General features: G+C 45.4%; 1 protein-coding gene across 1 annotated transcript in view; it reads right to left on the reverse strand.

Moving 5' to 3' along the window:
• Positions 1–1,811, reverse strand: part of ABCC12 (ATP binding cassette subfamily C member 12) — a 62,650-nt gene extending 60,839 nt beyond the window's left edge. The window contains exon 1 of the mRNA XM_025370895.1: positions 1,348–1,811. Coding sequence (XP_025226680.1) covers positions 1,348–1,466 — 119 coding nt within the window. The 5' untranslated portion in view covers positions 1,467–1,811. The remainder of the gene's footprint in view (positions 1–1,347) is intronic.
• Positions 1,812–14,291: the final 12,480 nt, after the last annotated feature.

The following is a 14,291-nucleotide window of genomic DNA, read 5'->3' on the forward strand; positions in this document are numbered from 1 at the left end:
GAGTATTTGCCCAAGGTCTTACTGCTGGAAAGTGGTGGGACAGGAGTTCAAACCCACTGCTTATTGACTCCAGAGTCCTATCATTCCCTTCAGCACCTCCCCACATTGCCTCTCCACAAAGCGATTATAAACTGGTTGAAAAAGTGGACAGTTAGAGATCTCCTGGGGCTAGGAATAATAGCCCATGTCCTCCCCTTCCAACCTCCACTTGTCACCTTGGAGGGTTCAAATGTGTGTGTCCTTGGCCCAGACAGAGATGCTGGGAGAAGGTAGCACAGTGTCCACTTATTATAGAGATGCCACTTGGCTTTCTGTTGCTCAGAGAACAAACCACAGGGCCTCATTCCATGTAGAAAAGGCAGCATTTCATAAAGTTATTGTTAGCATAATGCTAATAATATATACAATAACACAATATGCTGCAAGGTTGAGCATGGGAGCTCAGAAATCAGACTACCTGAGTTTCTATCCTGGATTACAAAAATGACCCCATTTTCTCTCCCCATCTGTTCCCAATCCCTTGGAATGTGACCTGGCAGCTCATTCCATCAATTAGTCGAGTCTGTTTCCTCACACTTTGAATCTGAGCTGGCTTGTGATCTGCTTTGGCCAATAGAATGCAGAGAAAAAAGTGGTGTGCCAGTTGCAAACCTGAATCTCAAGAAGCCCTGCGTGCTGCCACTCATTCCCTTGGAAGCCCGCCGCATTACTGCGTGACTGAGCCTGGGCTAGCCTGCTGGAGGTTGAGCACACATGGGGTCCAGTTGCCCCACTGCCCCAGCCAACAGCCAGCCCACCCCCAGCAGCACAGCCACCTTGCTGTACAGGAGTAAGTCTGCTCAAGACCAAATGAACCACCCAGCTGAGCTCAGCCCACGTTGCTTTATTTTATGGGTCACCCATCAAGCTGTAAGCTAAATAAGTGGCAATTGTTTTAAGCTGCTAAGTGTTGAGACAGTTTGTTACAAAGCAAAAACTACCTGGCAAACCTTAGGCAAGTTACTTAACCTCTCTGTACCTGTTTCCTCACCTAGCAGATAAAGATAGTAACAGTACCTCCAGGGTGGTTGTGAAGAGTAAACAAGAAGATATTTGTAAAGCACTTGGACAGGTCCTGGATCATGAAAAGCTCTCCTTAAACCTGAGCTACTGCCTCCTTTTCACCAAAGGGCAGGAGGAGGCAAGGAAGTGAGTGGTTGATAAATGAATGAATGCGTGCATGGGTGGATGGACAAAAGGACCAGCAGATAGAGCAGCAGATGGGTTGCAGGAACAGTGCCCACTCTCCTGATGGACATTCCTGGAGGTCCTGCCCTAGCCCTCCCTTCCATCTTTCTTCTGACTTACCTTGCACAGGGTCGCATTGGGATCATGGTCTTCAGGCTGGGGTCATATCTCTCTGCAAAGGATCTCCGCCGGCCTCGCTGGTCCAGATCTGAGATAAGGTAGGGTCCTTCACCCACCATCCTGATGGCAGCCTGGAGCCCTGGGGTTTTGGCCTGGGGACACTTTCACTCTATGGCAGAGAAATGGCGAAGGTTATTGAGAGGTGAAGATGTCTAATTGGGATCAGGCAGCCCCTACTCTACCCAGATCAGTTCCTTTGCTTTGACCCCTGAGAACTGTTTTCACCAATGAGCTTTCCACATTTGTAGGGGAGTGTAGCCAGAAGACCTGCTACGTCCCTTAACACTACGCTGAGGCTTTCTTATTAGTAGGACCGTTTGGTTCCTCTTTTCTCATGTTGGGTTGGCCGAGAGCAGAAAACCCTATGGTGTGGTTTCGGTTGGGAGCCAGCCCGTGACCAAGGCTGAGTCCCAGCTCAGGGAAAGAGCCCCAAGAAAATGGGTTTTCTTTCTTAGAATTACTCAGAGTGAAGTTTGACTGACATATACACACATGCACACACACACAAGCGTGCACATACACACATCCACACAGATGCACACGTGCACACACATCCACACACATGCACACACACACCCTTGCACATACACCCACACATGCCTGTGCACACAGACGCGCACACCCCTTCTTCTTTCAGATTCTCTCAGATCCCCAGGAGTCTATGCATCCACATCCCCTCCATCCTGATATCCACTGGTCAGAGAACTCCAACAAAGCCATCCCCCAGGACCAGCCACATCTGGACAGGCCCACATTCCCCACACTTCTGTGACTGCTGCCCCAAGTGAAAACCAACAACCCAGGTGGAGAGGACACTTTTTGCGATGTCTGTTCAGTCCCCAAGCCAGCCACCCCATTCTCCAGCCACCTAAATCCAATCCATAGAGCATCATCCCTGAGGGTTTCCCATGCCTAGTCCTAGTCCTTTCCTGAGGCCTCCCTCTATTCCTGCCCTAGGGTCCCATGACAGCCCCTTCCTCATACTCTATAGATAAATTCTCCTTTTTTACCTAAGGTATGTTGAGTTGTTCTCTGCCACTTGCAAACAAGGGCCTTATTATTATATATAAACAGGGGTCACATTCCCATGAGTTCTTTCTGGAAGTTTCCATAGCTAGAAGTAGTGAATAAACTGATTCCCATCAAGTTGCTAGTGGCTGACAAAACCATGGCATGGCAGAGCTGGAAGTGTCCTCAGATGCAATCTTTTACACATTTCTCATTATACGGAAGAGGAAACAGAGGCCCAGAGAGAGGAAGGACTTACTCAAGAGTATATAGAGAATGAGTAGCATCTATCTCATCTGAGGCACTCTGGATACAGGAAACTGATGTTCCTTCCCTCCTCCAATAACCTACAATAACCCTTGCTTGTATTATATTACAAGAAGCAACTCCTCTGGAATAATATATGTATTTCTTACAACAGAATTTGAAAATCATAATGTCTTCATCTCAAAAAGATAAATCCCCAAACGTGGAAACTGAAGACTTGTAGTCAGATGGAGAAGCCCACATGTTTTAGAGCTAGTAGTTGCTGAAAAGCTCTTTAATCATTGTTAATGAATTTAAAGTTGTTGTTGAGACGGAGTTTCATTCTGTCGCCCAGGCGGGGGTGCAGTGGTGCGATCTTGGCTACCTGCAACATCTGCCTCCCGGGTTCAAGCGATTCTCCAGCCTCAGCCTCCTGAGTAGCTGGGACTAGAGGCACATGCCACTGCATCTAGCTAATTTTTGTATTTTTAGTAGAGATGGGGTTTCACCATATTGGCCAGGCTGATCTCAAACTCCTGACCTCAGGTGATCCACCTGCCTCAGCCTCCCAAAGTGCTGGAATTACAGCCATGAGCCACCAAAAAAAAAAAAAAAAAAAAAAATTGAGACAGGGTCTCACTCTGTCACCCAGGCTGGAGTGCAGGGGCACGATCTCAGCTCATCATAACCTCTGCCTCCTGGCTCAAGCAATCCTCCCTCCTCAGCTTCCCAAGTAGCAGGGACTACAGGTGTGCACCACCATGCCCAGCTAATTTTTGTATTTCTAGTAGAGATGAAGTCTTGCCATGTTGCCCAGGTTAGTCTCAAACTCCTGGGCTCAAGCAATCTTCCTGCTTCAGCCTCCCAAAGTGCTGGGATTACAGGCATGAGCCACTGTGCCCAGCCGCAGTTAATGAATACTAATGACACAAATACCATAGACCCAGCTGTAGATTCCTTATTCAATGAGAATATTAGCAGCTACCAGAGACTCCCTAAACCTCTGGACAAGCTGCATACTCTACTCTCCACCCTCTATTTGTATTACTGAATGCTGCACTCCAGCCATGTGGAATATCTTACTACTCCCTGGACAAACTGTTTATTCCTCCTGCTTTTTAGTTTTTGTATTCACTACTGCCACAACCTGGAACCATCTAGGATCCCTTTCTTCACTTGACCAATTTCTGCTCAGCCTTCAAGGCTCAGTTCAAACATTTCCTTTTCTAAGAAAACCTGCTTACATACTTTTTTATTTCCCCAAACTGTGGGCTTCACGTTTGTCTTGTTCACAGCTATATTTCCAATACCTGGAACAGTCCCTGGTACATAGTAGATGTTTAATACATATTTGTTGAATGAATGAGTAATAATAAGTATGAAAAACATCTAAGATGCAAATCCTCTCCCCAGAAAGTGAAAAATAAGCACACAATAACATACAGTAAAATATAAATTATTTTGAAATTAAGTATGGGATGATACAAAAATAATAAATAAAGTATAAATCATAACATTGTGTTAACCTTGGAAAAAATACTTTTTAAAAAGGGTTAAAGCTAAGAAGTCAGTCAAGGAAATAAAAAGAAACACTAAATAGTAGATTAACTAAAAAAAAAAAAAAGTTGGCCGGGCGCGGTGGCTCACGCCTGTAATCCCAGCACTTTGGGAGGCCGAGGCGGGCGGATCACGAGGTCAGGAGATCGAGACCATCCTGGCTAACATGGTGAAACCCCGTCTCTACTAAAAATGCAAAAAATTAGCCGGGCGAAGCGGCGGGCGCCTGTAGTCCCAGCTACTCGGGGGGCTGAGGCAGGAGAATGGCGTGAACCCGGGAGGCGGAGCTTGCAGTGAGCCGAGATCGCGCCACTGCACTCCAGCCTGGGCGACTAAGCGAGACTCTGTCTCAAAAAAAAAAAAAAAAAAAAAAAAAAAAANAAAAAAAAAAAAAAAAAAAAAAAAGTAAGCAAGGAGGGACAGAAGAATAAAAAACAAAAGGAATAAATAGAAGACAAATATTAATAGCAAGCCAGTAGACTTAAACCCAACCATATCAATAATTACATTAAACATAAATGAACTAAACATTTCAATTAAAAAGCAAAGATTATCGGACTGAATATAAAAACAAGATCCAATGATATGCTTCCTATGAGAAGTTTATTTTAAATATAAAGACACAAATAAGCTAAAAGTAACAAGGTGAAAAAGGAATACCATGTTAACAGTGCAAAGTATATACAGAGATATGTATTTATGATCTTAGGATAGGGAAGAATTTCTTAAAGCAATTTTTTTTAAAAGTCCTAAAGCAAAATCTTGATAAATTCTAGTACATTGAAATTATAGATGTCCATTAATCAGAAGACATTATTTGTAAGAGAAGCAACATACTGGTATAGATGTGACCCATTTAACTGTAAAGAATCAGTATGCGATTTATAAAGAATTCTCAATATATTAATAACAGAAGGACAAACAATTAATTAGAGGAGCCAGCAAAAGACAATTGACAGTTGATCCAAATAAACACAAAGATATGCTCAATCTCTGAGTGTCAGGAAAATATGAATTAAAACCACAATCACAATAACAGCCATTTCTCATTCTTCAAATAGACATTATTTAAAAGTCTAAACATTGCAAGTCTTGGCATATGTATGGAGCACTGCAGCTCTTAAGCCCCCCTTGTGGGAATATAAATTGTATAACTAATTTGTAAAGCAATTTGGCATTATCCGGTCAAGTTAAAGATTGTCTTACTAACATAGGCAGCAATTATCCTTCTTAATTATATATATGCCTTGGAGAAGGCCTGCCTGTTCAAGCAGTCAGATACAGAGTGGCCACTAATTTTGCAGGCTGTCTTCCATTCTCCTCTGAATTTCCTCCCTGCCCCTGCTAGCCTCTCTCCTCTCATACTGGTGTCAACACTGAAGTTCAATCTAGGAAAACACAAGGAAACAATCCACAGAGGATGGACTCTCATGCAAAAAATATTTTTGTGGCTCCTCTACAGCAATATTTATAGTGGCTCTCTTTACAATATCTTAAACATCCATGAATAGGAAAATGGATGAATAAATTGTATCATATGAGTTTGGCATATTACTATTCAACGGTAAAAATGAATAAACTAAGTCCACATATCAAACTTTGTGTATAGCTCATGTGACAAGTTGAGAGGGGGGAAGAAAGCTGCAGAAAAATACATACATTCTGATGCCATTTATATAAAGTTCACAAACTTGCAAAATATACAATATACAAATTCATGTACTTGCAATATATAATAATATATTTTATTTAATAATGACTATATTTGTAGTAAAATTTCATGTCTCCAAGTACTTGAAATTCATTATATTGGAGAATCATATTAGAACCAAGATCTGGACACTAGGTAAATTCTTTGTTATTAGGACGTTGCTGCTTCTAGGCCCTCTCAGCTGACAACGTAAGGAAATACATGTATGCATATTAACTAGTGCATAAACACATATCTATAAATATTTCTATATGTAACCATCCACATCTATTTTAAGCTAACAGTGAGTTCATACTGATTCAGGCTGACTCTCCAACTTGAATCCATTACCATAATTATCACAAGTCTAGCCTCCTCCCCTTGCTTATTTGTAAGCTCCAATTCTAAAAGTGAGAAGCCTGGCTCTCACCATCTACTATGTGTTTACTTAACTGTTCAATTAAGTGTACACGTATAGCAGTATCAGAATTGTCATCCCATAGCCCTGTGAGAAACAACTTAATCAACTAGAATCCGATGCTTCCAAGAGTATAGTACCATATGAAGAAGGAAAAAGAAATAGCCACTTTACAGTGAAGAAGCCTGGCACACATGACCTCTGCCAGGTAATCAAGGTCAACATCAGCAGTGATAAGTCCTGTTGATAACGTGTACCCTTAATATGATGTGGCAAGAAGGGCACTTTACCTCTGAGGTCCTCCGCCCAAAAGCCCATAACGCCAGTCTAATCATGAGAAAAACATCAGACAAATCCCAGTTGAGGGACAGTCTACAAAATACCTGGCTGGTACTCCTCAAAAGTGTCAAGGTCATCAAAGACAAGGAGAACCTGAGACAGTGACACAGCTAAGGGGCACCTAAGGAGACCTGACAACTACTTGTGAAGAGGCTTCTTGGTTGAGATCCTGGAATTGAAAAAGGATATTAGATAAAAACAAAGGAAATCTAGTAAAGTATAAATATTAGTTAACAATGTATCAATATAATGCATTAATTATAACACAGATACCATACTAACATGAGATGTTATTAATGTTATTAGCAAGGGTAGCTGGATATAGGGTACTGGAAGACTCTGTACTAACTTTGCAATTTTTTTGTAAACCAAAACCAGTTTTAAAAAATAAAGTTTATTTTTACAAAGTGAATGGGAACACTCTACACCAAATTCAAGATGATGGTTACCTCTAGGGGTGGGGAAATAAGATCTGGAAGTTACTCTGGTTTCCTCCCACATTGCTGTTATATCTGATCATAATTTTAAGAATCTAAAGCCTGAAAGCAGGCTGGCTGTGCTCAGTGTCACTGAGTAATGCAGACCCATGCTACAGAAGTTCTGAGAAAGTAGAGGTCAGTACGGTCTGGGAGGAGGATGGGGTTAGGAAGGACTTTTGTGGGAGGTAAGACTAGAAGGATTTGAGAAAAAGCCCAAACAGAGAGTTTAGGCTGAGCCTCGGCTTGTGTGTGGTGCCTGTGTCATGAGGCTCTATGCACCAGACTTAGGTAAGAGTTGAGACAAGGCTGGGCATGACTGTGAAAGGCTTCAGATTCAAAACTTTCCTTGGATCCTTTTCCACAAGACTTCCATTTGTTTGTTTACCAGAAAGCCCTTCAGAATTTTCTCTACCCAAGGCACCCCCCACTCAGAGAAGCCTCCTGCTGACCTCTCTGCGTTTACTTCCGGAGACAAAGGGAAGCTATCCACTGCAGAGATGCTGGGGCTGAAGAGCTTAAAAATTGGCCTCTCATTCTTGCATAGGTCCTTGGCTCCCTGCATCAACAGAACCCAGCCCTGGTCTGGATCAGAAGCAAGAAAAGAAGCCTGAACCCAAGTGCAGCCTTTGGGCACGGTCTTTCTACCGCATGCTCCCTCACTCTGCAACTGCCGGGCAGAGTGGACAGTCAAGCTGTGGTCCCTGATCAACCACCCATGACCTCCCAATGGCCGCTGGGGCACTGCCCTGCCCTTGGTAACCTGAGCAAAGCAGCGGTAGGAAAGCAGATTCGCTGATGAAGAAGAAAGAGCTCACGGCAAGTTCTGAAACCCAGCTGAAATTATTTGGGGGAGAATCACAGAATCCAAGACATGGCAAACTAGCCTCTCATGGAGAATTTCCCTCTGGCCCACCAGATCGGGCCTCAACACGCTTTGGTGACAGACCCCAGTCACTTCTTCTCAAGACAGCCCGCATGCAGTATTCCTGCAGGAAATGCATACCCTGCATCTGCATCTAGTCTTGAGAAAATACCAGACGAACCCAAGTGGCCTGTGCTCTTCAAAAACATCAATAGTACGAAAGACAAACAAAGGTGAGGAAACATCTCAGAGTAAAGGATACAGAAGAGATGTGACAGCTAAAAGCAACACACAGCCTGGATTGGATGCTTGAACAGAGGAAAATAAATTTGCTATAAAGAACATTATTGGCCCAAGTCAAAGGTCAAACTGTGCACTTGACTCTCATGTCACCCACCTGACTCTCTTCCAAGTGTACTTTACTTTGTTCCATTCCTGCTCTAAAACTTTTTAATAAATTTTCACTCCTGCTCTAAAAAAACAAAAATAAGTAAATGAAATTTTTAAAAGAACAGTATTGGAACATTGGAGAAATTTAAATATGGACTATAGATTCTGCAATAATATTTTATCAAAGATGAATTTCCTGATTTTGATATTAATGCTAAAGTAAATGTGGCAAAAATGTCACTGCAAATCTCAGTGGAGGGTAGTTGGGATCTCTTAGCATTATTTCTGTTACTTTTCTGTAAGTCTGAAATCATCGCAAAATAAAAAGTTAAGCATTTTCTAAGGAAACACCCCTAAAGAGGACGATTTTTTTTCCTTCTGTGGAACTAAATGCAATTTTTCTGCACACTTCTCTGCTCTCAGGAGCCATGCAGCCTCCACTGATGTCCTCTTCATGTGCCTTGTGATATTTGAGGACCATTGTCATTTCCTACAACTCACTCCCAGCCACCCAGTTGCTAGCTTCTCTCATCCAGACTAATCTTTCCCAGCCCCTGTGAGAGGGTGGAACTCATTGTTAGTGGAGAACTCTTACCTATAATTTCTATTTTTTGGTTCCCTTTTCTAATGGTAAGGGACCCTGGCAGCAAGATGTCATCAGTTTGTCTTTAGGGCTCCTGAGTCCTAGATACCAAACACTGGAGGCCAGGACTCCCTGGCCAGGTCTGAGTAATCAGCGTGCATAGGAAATTGGTGCTAGAAGGTAATTTCCTTGAGTGCTCCCCAGGGCATGGAAAGTTATGATGATCTGAGGTGGCTTGGAAGCATTGCAGCTGGAATGGCACTTTGCTAAATTTGGCAGCCCTGGGGGGAAAATGAGACTTTTTTTTAAATCAGGAAGCCTGCTTTGGCTAACGTCTCTATCCCCGTCTGTCACACCATCCTCTGCCAGGAGTGAGGAGCTGCCTGGGGTGAGAAATCTGCTTGCTGGCAATCACAGGATGGGGTCTGAGGGGCGCACAGCTGATGAGAGCTGGGAGGAGGCAGTGCCGACTCGGCCAGGGTCCCTGCAGCCATCGTGGCTCTGTTCTTGGCATTGTATTTTCCATGCAGAGCATCTGAGGATTGGCAGGAGGTGCCAAAAAGTCGTTGGTGCACCCCTCTGCTGGCAGGCAGGGGGTTCTTAACCTAACCTCAATAGACTGGACAGGCAGAAGCAAGAAGGGCTCTGTTTACGGCACAGGACACAAACTGTGGACCATGTGCAACTTGCAGTTCCATTTTATATGGCCTGCGTAGTTTAAACATTTTTTTCCAATTTGTGGAAAACATTTAAAAATGAGGAGATACCACATTAAAAAAAAATAAGACTGGCTTCTGGCTTTCATCAAATATCAGGAGCTCTGTATGCTCACATGATGACAATCCACTCACGTTGAGCACAGCAACCCCTCCTGGGCAGGGCATACATGCTTTAGTTTGCCACAATCCCCGCCACTCCTTACTGTCTCTGTGACTCTGAGATTCGGGGTCACATAACATTTATTATTGCATTAGCACTACTGTCTTCCTTATAGTGTTTCCTGAGGCCTTTTTCTCTATCTTTGTCTCTGCCCCAAGAGAGAACAAAAGATGTCTAGAAGTCATCTCAAGAAGAACCATTTTCCACACCCGCCCACTTTGTTCTGTTATATTTCATTTCTGCCCCTGTCTAGCCCAGAAAATTTACAACTTCATGTTCGAGAACTGGACTCTGGGTCTTCCTTGGTGCTCATGATGGGAGTCCCTCCATCAACCAAAAGCAGGCACACCTGTAGTCATAACATTTTTCCCAGGTACGAGACTACAGCCCTACTTCTTTCTTAATAAATCCATTCTTAATTTAAAGCCACCAAAGTTATCAATATCTGATGGTCTCCGCCAACCCCCACAGCCCCTTCCTCCAGGGCCTGACAGGCCTCCAGCACAGAGGAGACACTGGGAGCTCTCCCAGGCCCTGCCCACACCGCAGCTCTCCTGTCTGTCCCCAGGTACCCCGCACCTGCAGCCGCCAGACCAGAAAGCCCTGTGAGTGATGAGGGACTGGCGCTGGGAGGGAGGGGGAGGCAGAGAGGTGGCAGAGGGAAGTGCATGCAGGGGACAGCACCAAGCTGGGGGTGCAGGAAGGGAAGTGGGGTGCTTTTGCTCAAGTCCCCTCATCCCCAAGAGGTCCTAAAACAGTGGCCAGTGATGGCATCTCCAAACGAGGTCATCCATCCAGTTACAGACACATTCCGACACGATCAGAGAAGGATGCAAGAGCCTGGATTCAGGGCAACTGAAATCTACACTCCCAGGAAAATAATATATTTTAAAGTAAAAAAGAAAAGAAAGAAAGGAAGGAAGGAAGGAAGGAAGGAAGGAAGGAAGGAAGGAAGGAAGGAAGGAAGNNAAGGAAGGAAGGAAGGAAGGAAGGAAGGAAGGAAGGAAGGAAGGAAGGAAGGAAGGAAGGAAGGAGAAAGCTTCCTATGAGAACCACAGTAATGCTTCATGAATTCCAGGTCTTTTTTTTGGGTGGGTGGGGGGTATAAATCCCATAATTAAATTGTGAAAACTACCCTGTATATGTGTTTGTGCATGTGTGGAAAAAGACTTAAATTATTCAATGTAGGCTTTTGTATTTCAGAGATTTTGAAATCGTGTCTTGACATATCTGCCTTTTCTTTTATGATAACGGGGGCTCCAAAAGTGGAAAAGGGGCTGCCTTTCTTCTCGGAGCCTCGATCCTGCTGCCTCCCGCTTGGGCAGCCCCATTCAGTGGTGTCACCGCCCCCCTCCCCACAGCCTGTCCTGGGGATGAGAGACAAGGGCCCGTGGGAATAAATGGAGGCCGCTAATTGCTATAGGGAAAAGCTTTACCTGGGCTGAGGATGAGAGGGAGGGGAGGAGGGTCAGCAGTCATGGGGCTCAGAGCCTGGTACCTACTGCCCAGGACTCCTGGGCCTCCTTCTCCCCAAGGACCTCAGATTCAGCTTCTCTTGTCCCACCTGCCTGAAGTCCTCCTCTCCAACTGCCCCATTCAACTGCCACTCCCACCACACCTGAGAGGGAACTCTGGCGGACCAACATTCCCTCTGCCCACATTAAAGGGCTCTTCCCTCTCCCAGGATGGCCTGTGGCCCGGTCTGGTTCTTTGGTGACAGTCAGAGCCTGTGCATGAAAGCACTGTGCATGGTCAGCCCTTCCCTGGCTGTCGCAGCACATCCTTGTAGAAAAGAAGGAGAAAAATCCTCTCTCCAACCCTGATTCTACAGACGAGAAGCCCAAGGAACAGAGGCCTGTCCACGACTGGCGTGGGGCTGAGACCAGCACCCAGGTCCCCTGAGTCCCACTCCAGGCTCCTTCCTGGGAGAATGCATCGAATTTCCTACGCTGTGTTCCTGCAACGAAGAAGCAACTTTGGGATCAGGGGAAGAGAAGGAGGGGGAGGGGAGGGCAGGGGTAGGGGAGGATGGGGTAGGGGTAGGGGAGGGGAGGGGAGGGGAGGGGAACGTAATCTTCAAAACAGAAAATCTCATTCATTCATTCCCCATTCATTTAACGAAAAAGAAAACGGTAATTTGAGCTCAATTTGTCTTGAAATGAATGGAAGGTAAGTCTGATACCGGCACTAGCAGCTAGCCCTTGCATACAAAAGTTCCCCGTGTGTCAGTCTTGGAACCCTGCACACCCCCAGCGCAGGTATGATTCCTGGAGCCCCTTCAGCGCCTGGCCCAGAACAAGCGCCCGATTTCAGGTGAGCCTAGCCGAAGGGTTCCACAGCGCTCAGCGAGCCGGCTGGGAGGAAGCAAACTCTCTAAGTGCAGAAAAAACAAATCTTGATTCCGCTTTAAGGGTTATTTAGACACCTTAGAGGACCCTCCCTAGCCTCACGCACGTGGATTTTATGAGGAACTCGGCCGCTGCCTTCTCCTGTCCTGCGCAATGCCGCCCCCTGCTGGCTACCTTCCGGCTCCGCCGCTTCCTGGACATGCGAATTCGCCGCCTTTGCCGAACCTGAGTTCTCTTCCTATCTAGAGGGAGGTGGAGATGGAGGGGGACTGTGGGCAGCTGTGTAGGAAAATGGGTCCTCCCAGGAGGGAAGGCTCCCCGGCCTGGGAAGTGAGCTAGACTGACAACAGTTTCCTTACACGTGTCCAAAGTGTCCCATTTAATTTCCCTCCGTTCTTCCCTTCATTAATGCAAATCACTGCTAATAATATCACTTGACATTTCTGGAAGCCCTTTGTGTATCGCAAAATTCTTTATCCTCTTTATCACCTGATCTTCGCAACAACCCCGGGGGTCTCATAAACACAGCAAAGACTCGCTTCCACAATCTTCCAAACGGAGTCAAGTGCTATCAAGTTTATGCAGGAGGAATGCTGATCAGTTTTCCTCCATCTCCATGAAAGGCCGGGCGGAGACGGATTTCCACCCAGACAAACGGTATTGGGCGCTACGCAAGAAGATTGGTTGGCCTAGCAGGAAACAGAGTGGAGAATGATGGAGAGGGACAGTACGGTCTGTATCCAAGGAAGTCCTTAGGAAGAGACCAGACAAGCTCCTGTTCCAGGCAGAGCGTGGACTCACCCACGGTCAGGGACCTGAGGCCCAGTCTGGGTGTACACACGCCTGGGGGTGGGGCAAGATAATGCACTGGAATACAAAAAGAAAAAAAATAGAAATCCTTTTCGTATTTTTCCTCTTCCTTTAAAAGTTCTATTTTGGCTGGGTGCAGTGGCTCAGGCCTATCATCCCAACACTGGGGGGCCGAGGCAGGCGGATGACTTGAGCCCAGGCATTCAAGACAAGCCTCGGCAACATGGCGAAACCCCATCTCTACTGAAAATACAAAACTTAGCTGGGGGTGGTGGCATGTGTCTGTAGTCCTAGCTACTTGGGAGGCTAAGGTGGGAGTATCACCTGAGCCTAGGAAGTCAAGGCTGCAGTGAGCTATGATCATGCCACTGCATTCAGGCCTGGACGATGAGAGTGAGACCCTGTCTAAAAAAAAAAACAAAAACAAAAACAAAAAACCAAAAAAAACCCCTCTATTTTGTATACAAAATAGTGTACATAAAATTGTGTACAGTGATATACATGTGTAGGGGAGAAAAAGTGTGATACTTTTCCTCACCAGTCATATGGGCATGGCTGACACTCTTGTAACAAAAGGCAGACTAACAAAAGGAAAGCATAACCATTTTATTTCATCAAAGTTTACCGTGACATGTGAGTCTTCAGAAATGAATACCGAAAGGCTCAGGGAGAACCGTCCATTTTTATGCTTAGACTCAATGAGGAATTGACAGTGGTATAGAAATGTGATTGGACAGAAAGTTCTGATCGACTCTAATGGACCGAGGTGGTAGGATGGGGACCCAGCAGGGCCTGTCTGTGCAGATTCTTCCTGGCCTCTCTGTGCAGCATTCCTTCTTTCTAGGTATGGGGCACGACCCCTCTGGAATGAGGGTCTTAGGACCTACTCTCAGACAAAGTTGGTCAGAGAATTTCTTTACGGCCAGTTCCTGTGCAGAAGGGTGGGGGAAGGTTTGAGTCATATTTTTAGGTTTTATGGGTGGCTTTGGGGGAAGAATTTCTACGACTCACCTTGGGGAAGGGGAACTCTGGTTTCTATGACTCATCTCACGGGAGAAAGAAGGGCACAAGGGGTACAGGAGGGCAGGAGAAGGTCAGAGAGAACTTGCTTCTGAGGTCATCCAAACTCCATCAGTTCAAAGTACTCAGCCTGCCAAAGTGCCATACTTTGGGGTATTGTTGTCCGAGCCCCAACACATGTCCACCCTGCACATCCCTTGTAAATAACTATGCATGCATAAATCAGGAGCCTGTGTGCTCAAACACCTGCAGTGG

Source organism: Theropithecus gelada, chromosome 20, assembly GCF_003255815.1.
Source record: "Theropithecus gelada isolate Dixy chromosome 20, Tgel_1.0, whole genome shotgun sequence".
Taxonomy (NCBI): domain Eukaryota; kingdom Metazoa; phylum Chordata; class Mammalia; order Primates; family Cercopithecidae; genus Theropithecus; species Theropithecus gelada.